The 17,171-nt window shown below is 41.8% G+C and overlaps 1 protein-coding gene across 1 annotated transcript in view; it reads right to left on the bottom strand.

Annotated features, from left to right (window-relative positions):
• The window catches only part of LOC126191246 (venom dipeptidyl peptidase 4-like), a 475,023-nt gene that overhangs the window by 23,553 nt on the left and 434,299 nt on the right, over positions 1-17,171 (bottom strand). The window contains exons 13-15 of the mRNA XM_049932056.1: positions 13,150-13,344; positions 6,040-6,200; positions 1,411-1,622 (exon numbers count right to left, since the gene is read on the bottom strand). Coding sequence (XP_049788013.1) covers positions 1,411-1,622; positions 6,040-6,200; positions 13,150-13,344 — 568 coding nt within the window. The remainder of the gene's footprint in view (positions 1-1,410; positions 1,623-6,039; positions 6,201-13,149; positions 13,345-17,171) is intronic.

Genomic DNA, 17,171 nt, shown 5'->3' with positions numbered 1-17,171 from the left:
TGTCATTCTCACTGACAATAACAGTTGATGTATATCAGATTTAGCCTGCCCACTTTTCACGAGGCAGCAGCGCTGTTCAGAGTAAAAAACAATTAATGGCCACTTTTCCCATTCTTACCAATTACCACACCTTTCCCTACTAATCTTACTGTTAACTGGAAACCTGGATAAATTAGCATGTGATAATGATTAATAACAGTAGTTGAAACGTGATCACACATATTTGCTAAGTGTTTTAATGCCATTTTTCTTTTTCTGTTAATCATTGCATTGCATTACTACAACCCTAACCTGATTTCACGTTATTTGTTACAGGTATGTACCACATTTTAAGATGTACGTCTCGATAATGCACGTTCACGAAACCGTGTTACTTCCGTTTCACATTTGTACCATAGCAGCTGATCGGTGCTAGTTGCGCACGCTCGTGACTTGTTACCACTGGTACACAAACAATGAAATATTCCCCCTCTTGTATTAATCTTGCAGTGGCCGCGCTACATACCACTCTGCCCCTGACGTAAGCGACACACTTTACTTAGCTCAGGACCGAATTCACCAGCGTAATTAAAACTGAGTACATCTTAAAATATTACCATCGGTAGTATTTTTGCTTGTAACTGAGCAAGAAAAATACACTCGTAAGAAGCTCTTAACATCAGTTGAGGTTTATGGATTTGGCTGCTGCTAAGAACCGCCTACCGCACAAATACTCCATTAAGGTCACATGCGGCCCATAGGCTGCATTTTGACGACCACACTGTTACTGATAGACGATATATTGTATCTGCCTGGTTTCTTTTCTCTGCTCTTCTGCTGAAACAGGTACGTATTAGACCTCAACCTGTTGATGTCTAGAGGAAATTCCGAACCCGCATATCAGGTTTTGAGCCCCTTTCCTTCAGTTAGAGCATCATTAACAACTCAAACACCCTGTCTCTCCCACGCAAGTCACTGCAAGTGGAGGAATCTTACAGCTAAAGTGAGTGAGCAAGAAATTTGGTTTATCAAATCGGGAAACATATAGCTGCTGTGATTTTATTTTACATCAACAGCATCTGTACTGTTGTGGATTGGCAAGACAGCCAATCCACTATGACAGGAAGCCGAAAGGCACGCGTTTAAGCTCACGCAGGCTGGCATGAGGTCTGGAACATGGTCGAGTGCTAGGAAGTCTCTCTAGACCTCCCGTGTGGCGGCGCTCGGTCTGCAGTCACTGATCGTGGCGACACGCGGGTCCGACGAATACTAACGGACCACGGCCGATTTAAAGGCTACCACTTAGCAAGTGTGGTGTCTGGCGGTGACACCACATGTACATTTTGCTACTTGTTTTCTCCTCCTGGATCTAATGCCTTGAAGTATCTCGGCTTTTACTTTCTACAACCTACTTCCACTTCCGGCGAATACCTGTTGTCTGAAGATCACGCCTGCATCTTCCAGGGCTCGCGCCAGCATCATGGAGTGCTGGTAGTGGACGTTGTCGTCCGCCGTGCCGTGGATCAGGAAGAACGTCTTGTTCTGGAATCGTTCCGCCAGCCTGGTGACGTCACTGGCGTTGTAGCCCGCCTCGTTATCCTCTGGCGTCGGCAGTCCCATGTACACTTCCGTGTACTGCGAACCTGAAGGAAACGCACATATGAGGACATGTGGTGTTTGGCATCTATGCAGGAATTTCTGTTTATAAATATTGTTTGCTAGTGAATGCTTCACAATTGCTAAATATATATGGGAATTACATATACATCCTAAATTTCTTGGTCCCCTTCTATCTGCCCACCTTCTCACGCCCCCCCCCCCCCTTTCTCTCTCCGTATATCTACTCCTCCCTCCAATCTCTCTGTGCATAACCTCCTCTCCCCTCTGTCTACATCCATGACATTGTAATTCTGTCAGAGACAGCAAAGGACTTGGAAGAGCATTTGAACAGAATGCACAGTGTCTTGAAAGGAGTATATAAGATGAACATCAACAAAAGCAAAACAAGGATAATGGAATGTAATCAAATTAATGAGGGAATTAGATTAGGAAATGAGACACTTAAAGTAGTAAAGGAGTTTTGCTATTTGGGGAGCAAAATAACTGATGATGGTCGAAGTAGATAGGATGTAAAATGTAGACTGGCAATAGCAAGGAAAGCGTTTCTGAAAAAGAGAATTTTGTTAACATCAAGTATTGATTTACGTGTCAGGAAGTCGTTTCTGAAAGTATTTGTATGGAGTGTAGCCATGTATGGAAGTGAAACATGGATGATAAATAGTTTAGACAAGAAGAGAATAGAAGCTTTCGAAATGTGGTGCTACACAAGAATGCTGAAGATTAGATGGGTAGATCACATAACTAATGAGGAGGTATTGAATAGAATTGGGGAGGAGGTTGTGGCACAACTTGACTAGAAGAAGGGATCGGTTGGTAGGACATGTTCTGAGGCATCAAGGGATCACCAATTTAGTATTGGAGGGCAGAGTGGAGGGTAAATATCGTAGAGGGAGACCAAGAGATGAATACAGTAAGCAGATTCAAAAGGATGTAGGCTGCTGTAGGTACTGGGAGATAAAACAGCTTGCACAGGATAGACTAGCATGGAGAGCTGCATCAAACCAGTCTCAGGACTGAAGACCACAACAACAACAACAACAACAAAATTACTATTACCATCCACAATTTAATTTCGTTATTAGAAACCCAACACTACCGGATACCAGTCACCAAACAACGTCCTCTCCTTGCTTTCATGGTACAAGCCTACAGTGACAACGAGATGACACAAAAGATTCCATCCTTGGACCTCTACCTGTAGACACTATGACTGCAAAGAGAGAGCTCAAAATCAGGGCCCTGCGAGTGTCTTTCAGTGTTCCCCCCAGTCAGACAATCGTAGAGCCTGTGTCTTCAGCACTGCATGCGTCTTCCCTGAGTCAACTTCCTGCAGTTTCCTAGTTCTAACCATGGACTCACAAAAAATATCAGATTTGGTGTTGCCAGTAGGTATGGTCAAGCCATAAATTGCGTGTTTACATGGCTGGAATATTACCAGTCGGACTATGAGCACATCAACGTGGGGAGGCACTCACGCAAGCAACTCTGAAGTCTCGTGTCTTAAAAATAACTCGTAATGTCCAGAATTCCTTGACATTTTCTAGGCTCTTAGGATCACATGCTACTTTATTCTCCACAAGCTTTCTCTGAAATCTGGAATCTGATATACATAAAAACATAAACACTTCACTTAAACAGTTTTTTTTGGGGGGAGGGGGGGGGGGGGCTCAGGTTTGACCTGGTGTTCTCAGATCTGTGTGGATGACCGTATCAGTTAGCTATTGTATTGCTGGTAATTCCTTGGGACACATCACAAAAGCCGGAAAAACAATGCATTTTTTGTACAAACGTACCTTCATTTGACCATCGACCCGACTCCAGTATGGACGACACGTTAATAAACATCCCTAGCACAGAGAAACGAAAGATTTGAAAGAAAATAAGTCACCAGGTACGGATGGAATCCCAATTTGCGTTTACGAAGAGTACTCTACGACACCCCCGTACGTAGCTCGCATTTATCACAAATCTCTCAACCAGCACATTGTCCTGAACGACTGGAAAAAGCGGAGATTTAGGATGGGTAGAAGAACAGAACCGCAAAACTACAGATCAATACCCCTTACATAGGCTTACTGCAGAATCATTGAATACATTCTCTGTTCAGATATAATAAATTTTCTTGAGACCGAGATTGTTATGTCCATGAGCCAGCACGTTGTTAGAAAGCATCGATCGTGGTACGAAACTCAACTTACCCTTTTCTCAAAATGATATACTTTGAACTATGAATGTAGGGCAAAGGTTGATTTCATATTTTTAGATTTTCGGAAAGCATTTGACACAGTGCCCCATTGCAGGCTGTTAACGAAAGTACGAGCATATGGAATAGGCTCCTCAAGTTATAGAACACAGTATATTTTCCTCGACAGCGAATATTCATTGGAGACACGGGTATCGTCTGGAATTCCCCAGTGAAATGTGGTAGGCCAACTATTATCCTCTATCCACGCAAAGAATTTGGCGGACAGGGTGGGCAACGATCTGCGGTTGTTTGCTGGTGATGCTCTCGTGTAAGGTAAGGGCTGTCGTTGAGTGACTGCAAGTGGATACAAGATGACTTAGACAAAATTTCTAACTGGCGTGACAAATTGCAGCTATCTGTAAATGGAGAAAAATGTAAGCTAATGCCGATACGTAGGGAAAATAAGCCTGTAATGTTCAGATACAGCATTAGATGTGTCCTGCTTGACACAGTCACATCGTTTAAATATCTCGGCGTAACATTGCAAAGCTATATGAAATGGAATGAGCACATGAGGAATGTGGTGGGGAGAGTGAATTGTCAACTTCGGTTTATTGGGAGTATCTTATGGAAGTGTGGTTCACCTGTACAGGAGACCGCATGTAGGACAATGGTAAGACCTATTCTTGGGTACTGCTCGAGTCTTTGTTATGTGTACTAGGTCTGATTAAAGTAAGACATCAAAGAAATTCAGAGGTGGGTTCCTAGATTTCTTGCCGGTAGGTTCAAACAACACGCAAGTCTTAGAGAAATACTTCAGAAACTCAGATGGGAGTCTCTGGAAAGAAGGCGACATTTTTTTTTGAGGAGTACAATTGAGAAAATTTAGAGAAGCAGAATTTGAAGTTGACAGTGTAATATTAGTAATTTTCGCCTCACAAACATTACTATATGCTCAATAGTACACACCTGATAGCCTAAAGTTATCGAACAATTGTAAAGTAACAGAAATGAACCATAGCATAGCAGTGACAGAATCTATTATTCTTTATCTTTGCCGTTCTTGCGCGGTGCCTGTATATCTGTATGTACATGTATCGATTAATGATATAAAAAAAGAATTCTGTTGTTTCAAGACAAATGGGGCATTGGGTGCCTCACCTTTTACTGTTTGTATTCCATGAAAGGCGGACGCGGACTTGCTGCGTTCCACATCCATATTTTATATTTTATGTGAAAATATTGAGTGAATATGCTAATTGTTATTTTTCCAATCAGAAAACATGTAGTTTCTTGTAACTGATTACGAACGAACAGCATCAAGAGGACATTTTGACTATTATGTATAAAGTATTAAACAACAACGGTCATCTATTCTAATTTAATATGAAAAGGTACGTAGCATTAAAAAAACTTGTGTTAAAGACAAGTGTGCTTATTTTAGTAAATTAACCTTGATGATTTCCATCTCCTCATTTACTTACATGATAATTATTTTGTGTTAGTTCATCTCTGGAAATTACGATCACGCTGATGGCCGAACGCAGCATGAGGCAGAAGGAACATTATCGTTTTCCTATTATTTCTGAACCAACTCTTTTTTTTTAATTGTGTAGTGTTGCATTTCTTTTAAAGTTTATAAATCTTCTGGTCCCTTAGAGTTGTTCCAGGTATGACTACATCGCGACTATAAAAATGTAAAGAAATGATAATGTTTCTTCCGAACGATCTCAGATAAATCAATCTGCTACTCTTATTCAGGTATTTCATGCTCAACGTATGTTATTATAATAGTGTAATCAATCTCTGATTTTGTTGCAAAGTGGCCCACCAAAATATTCACTTTTTGACATTTTTCAAAAAAAATATAAAATAACAATTCTTTTTCTTTTCGCCCCCAAGAGCAACGCTACAACTGCCAAACGATTCTACAGCCACCAATATACACTGTGCCTAAGAACCACGAAGATAAGATACGATAAATTAGGATTCATATGGAGGCATATAGACAGTCGTTTTCCCTTCGCTTTGTTTGCGAGTGGAACAGGAAACGAAATGACTAGTAGTGGTACAGGACGCCCTCCGCCACATGTGGCTTGAGGAGTATCTATGTAGATGTATAGCCTTTCGTGTACTTAAATTTTTGCACATCAGGTTCTACTGGGAAACAGACTTGATTACCATTGCAAAATATTTGTTTCAGTTAAGCTTCAACACTGGAAGCTTCCAGCCCAGCTGTCGCTAGGTGCACTCACTGTAGTATATCCAGCTGGACACTGGCGCCACGGAAACTCCACACCTGAAGACGTCCTGCTCGTCCTGTGCCAGCGCCATGGCCGTAGCGTAGCCGCCGTAGCTCCAGCCCCAGATGCCCACACGGGAGGCGTCGATGAAGCCGTACTTCTCAGCCAGCCGCCTGCACAGCAAAGGCAACATTGGTGTCTATTTTGTGACACAGTCACTGTCATTCGCAGGAATCACTTACGCGAGATAGAGATTACGGCTGCTATGTTCAGTCACTTCAGAGAAAAAGTGAACTGAACTCACTGTAACGAAATGAAAGGAATAAATTGACTAGGATGAAATCAATGAAGATGCAGTGTAATGAAAGGTTACCATGTAAGCTGTTCATAAATGTTGAATCTGCAATGTGATGAATTTGTTAGCCCGCCCGGTTGGCCGTGCGGTCTAACGCACTGCTTTCCGGGCGGGAAGGAGCGCCCGGTTCCCGGCACGAATCCACCCGGCGAATTTGTGTCGAAGTCCGGTAAACCGGCCAGACTGTGGATGGTTTTTAGGCAGTTTTCCATCTGCCTTGGCAAATGCGGGCTGGTTCCCCTTATTCCGCCTCAGTTACACTATGTCGGCGATTGCTGCGCAAACAAGTTCTACACGTACGCGTACACCACCATTACTCTACCACGAAAACATAGAGGTTACACTCGTCTGGTGTGAGGCGTTCCCTGGGAAGGTCCACCGGGGGCCGAACCGCACAATAATCCTGGGTTCGGCGTGGGGCGGCAGAGGGCTGGAGTGGACTGCGGTAATCGTCGTGGGGGTAACGGCGGGGACGGAGCCTCTCCGTCGTTTCTAGGTTCCCGGCTAACATACAATACAATGAATTTGTTGAAGCAATTTAACACTTTTGTTTGACCCTCTCTGGCACAAATTTTCTAGTGTCGCAACGTATTCATTTTGTAGTGAATAGTTTGATAAAAACCTTACTGAACAAAACTTTTGTTTTTTTAAAAAAGGAAGACACATGGAAGACAGAATCGTCACAGTTACTGAAGTGTGCCGTATGTTTTCCTTTTATAAGATGTGAATATGGGACGAAATTATCATTTTCCCAAGATGCTCCTAGCAGAGTGGAAAAATAGGATCTTCAAACATTTCCTCTTCTGTAAACTATACTGGGAACAATTATACAGGGTGATTCAGGAGGAATGTGACATAATTTGTGATGTGATTTCATATGTGAAAACAAACCAAGAAAGTCCTCATGTGTCAGATTTTCGATTTTTACGGAACTGGAGAGGGTTGAAGATTATGAAGACAAGTGTGAATATTGCTTACCGAAATGCTGTTTGTGCACTATGATGAACAAAATAATTGTGAGACAGATGACTGATCCATCCTACTAAAGGTGTTCGAAAGATCTCGATATACTTGTCAACATGCTGCAGGATGCTGCACATTGAACATCATCCTGGAAGGCTTTAATGTTGGCAACAGCGACAAGCTCTTCACACACCTTCATAGAGTACTCATCCCATTCATGCAGCACCATAAACAGAAGACCAATAGCATAAGGTCAGGTGATCTGGCAGGCCAGTTGATGTGTGCGCTATGGCCAATCCAAAATTTGATATTCGTGCATTGGGGCACTTGTCTAGTACAGCAAATCATGTTGCAGGTATATTTGCCATCACTGTTCTAATCTTATATCTTCCAAAAGTGCAGGTTGGTTTGCTATCAGGAAAGGTGTGTATCTGCGGTTGTCACGTGATTTGGCATGAAAACAGTCCCTATCACTAGGCCATCAATAATAGCACACCAGACGTTCGTTTGAGAACCCAAGTTGGAATCTTGTTTCCCTAGCGTCATATGAGTTCTCCACCACCCATTTATGAGACCTGTGGACGTTTTTGATACTAATGCTTGTAAACGTAGCCTCATCTGTAAATAAAGTGTATTGCACAACGTCTCTGTATGCAGACAACCATTCACAAAACTGTTATCTTCTTACTGAGCCATTTCGATGCAGATGTTGAATGGGCTGCATATGGAATGGGTACTATCCCTTGGAATGTAACGTGTGCCATGGTCGCATTTGTGGAATATCGGGTTGACGGCTAATGTATTAGGTACTGGTGGTGCGACTCTGTTGCACCATTGCAATGGTGTCTTCGCTTTCCTCAACTGACTGGATGGCCTCACGTTCTGATCTTACGTGTACACTGTGTAGTGTTCTGGATTCGCATAATGTTTGAAAAACCTTGGGAAATACTTTGGCACAGGGGGCTTGTCAACCAGGGAAACATCTCTTGTATTCTGTCATAGCCACATGGGCACTGCCATTATAGCGCCTGTACACAAAAAACATGTCTGAATATTCTGCATCGGTGAACATATTTGGCATGTTGATATGCAAAGATGCAATGGATTTGCTCAGTTAAACAACACTTAAGCACGACATGCACATGGTCTAACGACTGCTCATTGATCCAGATCATGACTGCACACTGGGTACACTTACTGCCGTTGCCTCGGTGTGACACGGGGCTGCTATCTGTTGGAGAATCCACACACCTCTTGTAGAACGGATTAGTCCTTGCCCCACTAATATTCTGTACTCAACAGCGCCTACGCAGTATTTCGGCAAGTAATATTCACACTCGTCTTCACATTCATTCATGGATGTATGTAGTCTTCAACCTGCTCCAGTTCTGTAACGATCGAAAGTCACACAGATGAGGACTTTATTGTTTTATTTTCACATGTAGAATCACCTCACAAATTATGTGGCATTTCTCCTGAATCAACCTGTATATTTAGTTGTACGATCCCACACAACTCACGTTTAATCGATGAAAGGTTAGGTGAAGAGGTGTGTGTGTGTTAGTCAAAGAAGGCAAATGGCAAAATATATTAATAAAAACACTGAAGATATGTTTATCGCATGATGTTGAAATTCGACATACATGGTTATGACTGGGAACCAAGAGAGTGCAAAGAAACTGTGTGTCACACAGAGATGTGTCACAGCATTACAATAAATATGCATGCAGTTTTAAATCTTTCATAACAGCATCTAGTGTATCCTAATCTGGAAAACAACGAGTTCAGATGACTTTCTCCAGTGAGCTGAATACATGAGAAGTTACACAAAGTGTGGAAAGTTATCAAATTGTATACCAAAATAGCGTGTGGTGCACTCATTGGTTTACAGAAAATCATTATAACAAAGCAGCAAAAGCCTTAAACCCAGAAGAAATTCACACAATAATTCCATCATTCCTGAGTTAATCATTCAGGTTATTCTTCAGTGTTTCTAACAAAAGGACTGAAAATTAAATTGCAACATGGGTTTTGGGAAACAATAACATAAACAAAGTAAAGAGGCTTCATAGGTAATAAAAGTTTCTAACTTATACTCTGCAACTCTGTTGCGTGTGATGCCCCATCACTCATCTCTGAGCAATCCAGCACAAGTGAAAAAAATTCATCATTTGGTCATGACCAGAAACACACCACCAAAGATTACTAAATCATGCCAACTTTCATATCAATAGTAGTTCCTTCACCAAAGTGTCAACAGATGTTTAGCTATTGTGGTTGTGGAAATGAGTGTCTAAAGTGGTCACTATCACATTACAGTTGTCATGGGGACATGTCTGTCTCTTTTACATGGATGTATTTTTTTGAGGGAAATAATGTGATATTGTTCCACAATGTTCTTGAGCATTCACAAGTATTTGCGAATATTAATAAATGTTTTCTCATGTTCTGGAATTTTCTTGAATGATATAGGATACAAGGAGGCAACAGCACATATTCCATTGATCTGCACTCTTACAGAATTGACTTAATTAATGAGTTGTGCAGCGCCCTAAACACAGAGTAACAACTCATAGAAAAGTTTATTCCTTCACAGACAGACAGTATGTAAAAATACTGGTTGTGCCATGAAAGAAAAACTTCAGGAACGGAAATGATTAGATTCAACAAACAAATAAGTGAATACAGAATATGATAATAAAAGAAGAAAAATATTTAAATCTATTCATACAATACTGAACCAAAACAAAAGAAGAAATTATACAAGAGAATATCTAAATGTGCTCAATGTTCATTGCAAGCTGTCATCAAAAAGCTTCTAAATAACATGATAGAAGCACAAATATTAACCATAATAAGCTTTAGGAAGCACTAATTTCTGTTATGAGGAAGGTACATTATTTTTATCATTAAAACACAAGAACCAGTATTCCAGTGTTGCAGAATGACTTCAAAACAATGTCCCGATTTCGACTGGATTTAATTATAAACGTAATAGATTTTCATATAGGGCTGACTCCAAATTGCATAATTATAAAAAGTTGATAGTTTCCATAATGGTGTATCACAGAATGGAAACCAGCGAGGCCCATTGCTTCATCTCTTTTCAAAAGAATCATTGCAGTCCATATGTAGCACTCACATAAAAACCCCTTTTTGCACAACTAACAAATATGAAGCAGGCATACTAGTCCTAAATTTCAGAGCTCAGATTATTTCTAGGTACCTCAAGGAACAATAAACATTAAATATTAATTTTAGAACAATACAAACAAATATGTATAACACTTCATTTCATAGGACATGCTGCTTAACACAATCAAAATAAGATGTTTTTCGAAACTCCATGAAATTAATTAAGCAAGGAGAACAAACAGAATCTCCGTGATAATAATGTTTGTACATTATTTTGTGAAGACAACTGAGACTGAGTCAATCAGTGCTAGCAGTGGGTTTCCAAGTAACAGTATGCGAGTACACATGAAAGACATCATACATCTAATCTTAGTACCACACAATCAGGTTCAGTATAATGTACAAATATGAGGAAAGAAATTGATATTAGGCAGTTCATATTAAATGGAAAGTGATTATAAACTTTCATCCATTCATAGCGTTAATGGTGAGTGCTGATATAAGATTTAAGAGTGCACTGCCTAACACAGTTTATATATTGATAATTTATGGTTTTATTGTCAATGATTCACTTAAAATGATGCTCTAGATGCTTTTAAGAACCTCATGACCTATCAACTGAAACTGGGTATTAAATAAAGAATTTTGTTGGCAGTCGAGGTGGTAATGATGACATCTTTCAAATTTTTTGGAACCCTTGTCTCAGCTGGTAGTGGATGCAAGTAATTTCCTTTCCACACACAGGACGATGAAATGCTTTGATTTTCTTACTTTGCTAGAAGGTTAATAATGTAAACAGAGAGAATTACTGAGACTGTAGTAAAGAGTGTAAAGCATGTTGTTAAGTAAAACTGTTAGTTTATTAAATACTGCAGTCACTGAAGTCCACTCATGATGGGGCCACATGCCCACTACGAGAATAGGAAACTGTCACGAAATTATCTGAAATGATGTTTTAAAAGCAACGTGTAGCGTAGATTATATGAATAATTATACAAAATAGGAACAGAATCAAGCCCATTGACACAGTGCGCGATGGTCGCAGGTTCGAATCCTGTCTCAGGCATGGATTTATGTGATGTCCTTAGGTTGGTTAGGTTTAAGTAGTTCTAAGTTCTAGGGGACTGATGACCTCAGAAGTTAAGTCCCATAGTGCTCAGAGCCATTTGAACCATTCTTTTTTTTTTTTTTTGACACAGTGCGCACACATCATAAAAACGACAAATAATAGAAAACAATATGTATAAAAACATATATGGAAGAGGTTTTCAGTCCAGTAGGTGGCGATGAAAAAAGATCTACTCTATCTTACACAGTGAATCACATAATAATTCGACTGGCATTAGCAAAGCTGCGTTGTAGGAATTAAAAGTGAAGTCATTCGAGATTCACTAGAGGAACATAGTCTCCCAATCATAGGCAAACGTATCATGATAAGACGAAAGACAAGGTATATTACCCACAAACACATTGGAACACATTTCACTCCCAGGGTGAGAAAGTTAGGGAGCGACATAGAATTAATCGAAAGTGATGAGTGTTAATGATGAAGTCACAGGATTTACGCTTCCAAAACAAGGAAAATACTTTAAGGGGGGTAGGACGTCAAATGGGCCAACTTGGAGCAGGAGATGCACCACAGGAAATTTTAATTTCCACTGTCTATACTTTGGTAAATAAATTCATAAAACTTTGTCAGCATGACCAGGAAAGATTCAGGATTCACACTCATAGCAGTGGAAGTTCAAAAACGTAACAAAATGGTTTTTTTTCCATGTGAAATTTCATAATTTTTCACTTACTATTGGCTGCATTTGTTGCTATTGGTACAATTTTCTTCTTAAGTAAAAGAGATTCTTCGAATAATTTTGCACTGATTATTAAACACAAACTCCTTAACGCAAAACTCTAGAATTTTCCAAATCTATTAAAAATTATGGTAAAAATTGAGGTAATTAACTATAAAATTTGAGTTATTTCTAAACATGAAGTTTAAAACGTAGCAGCTCATTCATTTTTTCATACATTAAATAAATTCGAGAGTTACATGCACCTGTAAGTATGGTTTGTATGCTGTACTAATTCCATCGAAGAATCTCTCTTACTTATGAAGAAAAGTGTACCTATAGCAACAAAAGCAGCCAATAGTAAGTGAAAAGGTGGTGAAATTTGACATGTAAAAAAAAATATTTTGCTATGTTTTTGAACTTCCACTGCTTTGAGTGTCAATCCTGAATCCTTCCTGGTCACGCTGACAAAGTTTTATGAATTTATTTGCGTAAGTATAGGCAGTGGAAATTAAAATGTCCTGTGATGCCTTTCCTGCTCCAAGTCAGCCCGTTTGTTGTCCTGCCCCACTTAATCTTGCTTTTATGTTGTAGACAGATTTCGTTCCCTTTCTTATCTAATATAAGACTGGAATAAAAAAAATGCCACTCAGCAACACTTGATAAATAGTTAAAGTAGCGATAAAAATTGGTTCCGCCAAATGTGTATTTCCATACCTTGCAACTAACGCACCAAATCAGTTTTTGTGCATTACTATTTTAGTGCATAGATGCGTAATTCACTCGTTTGCAATGTTTTGACGTCTCCTCGGAAGTAAATGGGACAACACATAGAAAAGCCCTGTGAAAGCGTGTAGTTGTGGTGGCGGCAGCTGGCCTTACTTGGTGACGTTGATCTGGTCCTCGACTTCGACGCTGCCCAGCCGGCGGTAGACGGAGAAGAGCGTCCTGTTGTCCCTGCCGCCGGACCCGCGGCCGTCGATCACTATGTACACGTAGCGCCGCGACGTCGTGAAGTAGCTGTTCAGGTCCACCGCGTACGAGTCGTCCACCTGCTGGGAACTCGGGCCCGCGTACCTGCCACGGAACACCTCTGTGTCTCACATTACGTAAAAGCAAGTCGCGAAATTAAAGTATGGCGTGTCGTATTGTGACTGAGCTTGTACAATCACATACATAAAAGTCACTCACAACTCAAATATTTCCTTTTAAGAGACAGCACTGCCAAACGTTGATATGTACATACAATAAATGCCCCTCCAAAATAACCACATACAAGAAAAACACACAGAAAAATCACTCGCAGAAATGATTCACACAGTTAAGTATGTAGAATTTGCCCGCCCGGCTGGCCGTGCGGTCTAACGCACGGCTTTCCGGGAGGGAAGGAGCGCCTGGTCCCCGGCACGAATCCGCCCGGCGGATTTGTGTCGAGGTCCGGTGAACCGGCCAGTATGTGGATGGTTTTTAGGCGGTTTTCCATCTGCCTCGGCGAATGCGGGCTGGTTCCCTTATTCCACCTCAGTTGCACTATGTCGCCGATTGCTGCGCAAACAAGTTCTCCACGTACGCATACACCACCATTGCTCTAACACGCAAACATAGGGGTTACACTCGTCTGGTGTGAGACGTTCCCTGGGGGGTCCACCGGGGGCCGAACCGCTCAATAACCCTGGGTTCGGTGTGGGGCGGCGGAGGGGTGAAGTGGACTGCGGTAGCAGTCGTGGGGTTGTGGACCACTGCGGCTGCGGCGGGGACGGAGCCCCTCCGTCGTTTCTAGGTTCCCGGTTAACATACAATACAATGTACAATTTGGATTGGTGCATAAGTTAGTAGCGTTTTTCCGCAAGTTTAATAAAAAGAACAGGTACACGTAACAGAGACTTTAGTCATCAATAATACATTCTCCTTCACCATTTAGAATACTGCGCCAACGCTGAGGTAACTTTTCGATTTCACAACTGTAGAAATGAAGTTGTTTTGAGGCGAAGAACTCATCGAACCATTTTCGGATCACACTTTTATTCGGAAAGGAAGTTCCTTGAACCTGTTCGATAGATAGCGGAAAAGCTGAAAATCTGAGGGCGCAAGATCAGTGAGCCGTGCGTGGCTCGTGTTCGTGCCATCTCTTACTTAACACCCTGTTTTCACCATGCTGCTGCCTCGTTATGTTAATTTCTAATTACCGGCGTCACTGAGTTGCTACCTTGCCTGCCCGTGAGCAGCAGCAGCAGCGCTTATCGATATAGGCCCTGCTGTGTTATCTTTGCTGGACTGCTATTACTTCGCGGTGGTGTGTCGTCCAGCGGGCTGGGGACGGACCAGCAGTGGAGTTGGAACGTGCCAGCAGTTAGTTCGGGCCTGGCAGTGTTGGAGTTGGCACACGGCACAAGTTCAGTCGGGGCGCAGCAGCAGTGAGGTCTGGACCGCCGTGACTCGCCCGACGGTCGCCGAAGTACATGATTGGAGTGGCGACGACTTTGGTTGGTCGTCGGTCGGTCGTCTTTCCGGACGATGGGTTGGCTGTGTGTGCCGACTGGTGATTCGTCCCTGTTATTGTACAGTCACTTCCGTTAAGCCGTCGGCACACGGACCGTGCTGTCAAACGTTAACGTTGAGCGTGCCAAGTTAACGTGCTGCTGAACGCTCAGGAACGTTGCGACTCGTGCATACGGTACGTGGGCCCCAACGTGGTATACACGATCGCAACGCACTCCAGCGGCAGTTGAGCGATGTTTCTAGTTCGTAAACCACTCTGTTTACTCAACGGGCGCTCGTAAAATTCCCACGTTGGCTCTGTTAAAACGCACATTTCCTCCATCGTTCACGAAAAAGAAAGTACCATGTCCGATCAATAAGGACACAGGCTTATAAAAATTCCATTACAAACAGTGCGGTACAAATTTGGAATACTTCTCCGCATAAGATAAACATTATTTCATCATTCCCACATTTTAGTAAAACCCCAAGGTCAGTCTTATTTGATCCCAGTAGCAGAATCATTCTAACATGTGAATTACGAAGCGTAAAAGCGTAAAAGAAAAAGGAGCAAAATATCTTTATACAAGTAGCTCAAGCTGTCCTGTAGATTAAGCCAATCGAACAAAGTCACCCCTCAAAAAAAGGCAAACTTATATTTACATAACATCAAATATTATAGTATATACTTATATTAAACTAATAATAAAGTATCAGAAGCCAATAAAAACGCGAATGTTAGGGGAAAAAAAATTGTAAGTGGCAAGACGCGAACCACCGCCGCATCAAAATAATGTACGAAGAGTAGTACGCTAGTCACTACGCTACAGCAACAACATACGTCACTCGTCTAACAATAGTATCTTAGTTCGTGCAGAAAACCTTAATCATAGATATGTTGCTAATTGAAGTTCAATTATAACAAATTGTACCAAGAACAATGCGTTTGGGTAGATCTTCAGTGTGTCGCTGGCCTCAAATAGCCTATTCTCATAATACGCAAGGTACAATAATTCTTTTGCTACGAATATGATGTTTCTCATTATTTTATTGGAACGAATCACACAGTTAACAACGGGTTTTCCAGTGATCCTCAATTTGGTGGTGCTCAGAAGCGGGATATAAGTATAGGCTTGAAATTAATGCCAATATGGCGCCTCGCAACTCTCTACTGAAGAAGACGGCGTGCGTGTGACGTAGGTGGCGTTGTGCCATTTCATTGGTCAACGCTCAGACGCACGCTCAGAATATCTGACATGCCAGATATTGCTCTGCACGTTCGGAAAGACTCCCGAACGTGCTATTCCACGCTATGACGTCAGAAACTCGGCACGCTCAACGTTCGGATGCAAGGTCCGTGTGCCGACGGCTTTAGCATTGTCTAGTTCTTCGTGCAAGTGTTCGTGAAACTGTGTGTAGTTTGTGTGATTTTGACTGACAAGTTATTTTAAATGTTTAAATGACGAATTCTCGGCCGGGTGTAGTTTGGCCGGGTTCCGCTGGTGGTCTCTACGCAGCATCGGAGAGTGTGGCGCTGTTCCTATTGCTACGAGGTCCGTGGCTCACCGACCCTGGACAAGAAAGTTGAGTTGTGATTTAATCTACCAGCAACTCAAAACTGTTGACATTGTGTCGCTTGGAATTCGTTGTCGGCTGCTGGGATATTCCTGAGAGCAACTACGTGGTTTTCAAGCTGGAAAATTCTAGCCACCCTCCGGTGCAGTTTCACTGTATTTGGTTATTTGAATTGAACTGCACCAGTGGAATCTTCTGCCTTGTGGCCGTTAACGTTCCGGTTACCTGCCCTGGGCGTTGACGTAAATTTCAGGCAGTGTAGTTTCCTCATCGTGTTGTTGCGTCCAGCACGGTGTGTAGTTTGACAGCTCCGTGTATGACTGGTTGTGGACGCCGATATCTTCTATGTTGAACTCCCTGTTGTGCCCTGCTTGGGTGAAGTGGAAGTTATCTCGTCGGTGGGTCCGCTGACTGTCGGTCGGTTGGATTGTCGTCAGATCGTGAATGCTTGGCCCAACTGCCTGTCTCGCCTAAGCGAGCGTTAGGGTTTGAATTACAGGCCGACCCGCGAACATCTGGGCGCCCTTATGTGTACTGCCTTATTTTTTTTTAATTTGTTCTTGTTGTTGGTACTTGTATGGATTCTAGCCGGTTTTGTGTTTTAAATTACAGTTGTTTTACTCTTAAGGCCTTCAGCCTAGTTTAAAATACTGTTTCACGTAAGCCCTTCGGCGTTTAAAAGAAATTTTTGATTTTTTAAGTCTTCAGCCTTCAGCCGGTTTCAGTTTCAGTTGTTCGTTCTTAAGGCCTTCAGCCTAAATAAAGAACTGTTTTGAGATAAGGCTTGCCTTTCGAATTTCAGATTATGCTTGCGTTTTAAGTTATTGGCCTTCAGCCGTTTTTAAATTAAA

The sequence above is a fragment of the Schistocerca cancellata genome, chromosome 6 (assembly GCF_023864275.1).
Source record: "Schistocerca cancellata isolate TAMUIC-IGC-003103 chromosome 6, iqSchCanc2.1, whole genome shotgun sequence".
Lineage (NCBI taxonomy): Eukaryota > Metazoa > Arthropoda > Insecta > Orthoptera > Acrididae > Schistocerca > Schistocerca cancellata.
Note: the sequence above shows the minus strand (reverse complement) of the source record. Positions and strands in the feature narration are given on the sequence as shown.